Raw genomic sequence first — 1,607 nt, 5'->3', positions numbered from 1 at the left:
CAGTAAGAAATGATGATCCTGACTATCGGAGTGTACGGTATGTATTGTCGTGTAATCGGGGCACAACGTGGTGATCGAGTAGTGCTAGATTTTGCCATTTTGAAGACGAGCCGTGTCGCTTTTTTGTTATTGTATTTGGGACTACAGAGTAAAGGATCACTTTAACCCTTGTATGGAATTGACGCGTTCGACGAATAGTTCTCTGTGATCTAGTTGAGCGAAGCTTATCTAGGTTACTAGAACGAACTAATTGAGAGTTCGTGTAGACAGACGTAATAAGTTTATTACTTCGCTGGGAGAATCGAATTCCCGCCGAATCAAATACAGTCCATTATTAACTGAGCGTCGAGCTGCCGACAACAGAAAAGTCAGTAACAGTTGTATGTTGAGATATTAGACAGCAAAGCATTAACCAGAACATTTGCTTGTGTCACATAGAATCTGCCAATTTCTGGTAGTTAATTGTTTTATTCCTTCTATTTGCATATAAATTTATTATTTTACTCAACTGCAGTAAAATTTAATTAGATTTCTAATTTTAAAAACCTTACAATTTTTTAATATATAATAATTAATATTGAATTGAAAGTATTAATGCTTTGAATTGAATCTGAAAGCTGATCACTGATAGAAAATGAAAAATTAACAAATAGAACGCATCAGACTGACAACCAATGAAATTTATTGTAAACACGTAGGCAGATACAGGTTGTTAAAACCTCTTTCGCTCAAGCCTGATAATCTGAATCCGCTACCGTAACTTGAGGTTGTTTGGTTAGTTGTGACGTCAGAGTCACGTTTTTACGCGTGAACATGACTGAGCAATGTGATCGTGTTGTTGGTGGCGTGTGAATGAATGATTGCTTTGATTGTGTCTGACTGTCTGTGCTTTTGATTTGTATTGGTCATGCCTGAATAAATCTCAGCTTCTGTGTGTTTTCTTGTTTTCAAATTACAGCTCAATTTAAGCAAATTTTTTAAGCCTGAGAAGGGCCAGCGACTCAGTTTGTTATACTCAACTGTCTTGCGCGCAGTTGTATTGAACTTGAAAATCATCAACCTGATTATTCTCAGCACAGGTTTTACCCTCATTCTGTATTGGTTTAATGTGGTACAATAAAATGACAATAACAGAAATTGTTTCAAAAACAATATTTTTATGGAAAGTTTGTAGAAATGATCATCATTATTTTGAACAACCTTAGAATTTGAATTCATTTAAATATTTAATTTCTCAGAAAAATGATGCTTAATCAATGGAATGTAGCTGATGAAAACAGATTGAAGTGGTCCTGAAAAGGACCGTTGGATTATGAACAAAATAGGCAAAACAAAGTTAGGCGCGTTCACCCCGTATACGACGAGCCAACTGAACATCCTTTGGCATAATGGTGACACGTTTTGCGTGAATAGCACACAAGTTTGTGTCTTCGAACAGGCCAACCAGGTAAGCTTCAGCCGCTTCTTGTAAAGCGAAAACTGCTGACGATTGGAATCGCAACTCAGTTTTGTAATCTTGAGCAACTTCCCGAACCAAACGCTGGAATGGCAGCTTTCTGATCAACAGTTCTGTACTTTTTTGAATAACGGCCGAAATTTCACGAAGA

General features: G+C 36.8%; 1 protein-coding gene across 1 annotated transcript; it reads right to left on the bottom strand.

Moving 5' to 3' along the window:
* Nucleotides 1-801: 801 nt before the first annotated feature.
* Tsp_15231 (histone H3, embryonic) lies at nt 802-1,569 on the bottom strand (the record flags this gene model as incomplete). Its single annotated transcript, XM_003368035.1, has 2 exons — nt 802-911; nt 1,351-1,569. Coding segments are annotated over 2 exons (329 nt in total), but the record flags the coding sequence as incomplete, so codon positions are not given.
* Between the last annotated feature and the right edge of the window lie 38 nt (nt 1,570-1,607).

Source organism: Trichinella spiralis (genome assembly GCF_000181795.1).
Source record: "Trichinella spiralis strain ISS 195 chromosome Unknown Scfld3224, whole genome shotgun sequence".
NCBI lineage: Eukaryota > Metazoa > Nematoda > Enoplea > Trichinellida > Trichinellidae > Trichinella > Trichinella spiralis.
The sequence above is the reverse complement of the archived record's forward strand: the minus strand, read 5'-3'. Positions and strand labels throughout refer to the sequence as shown.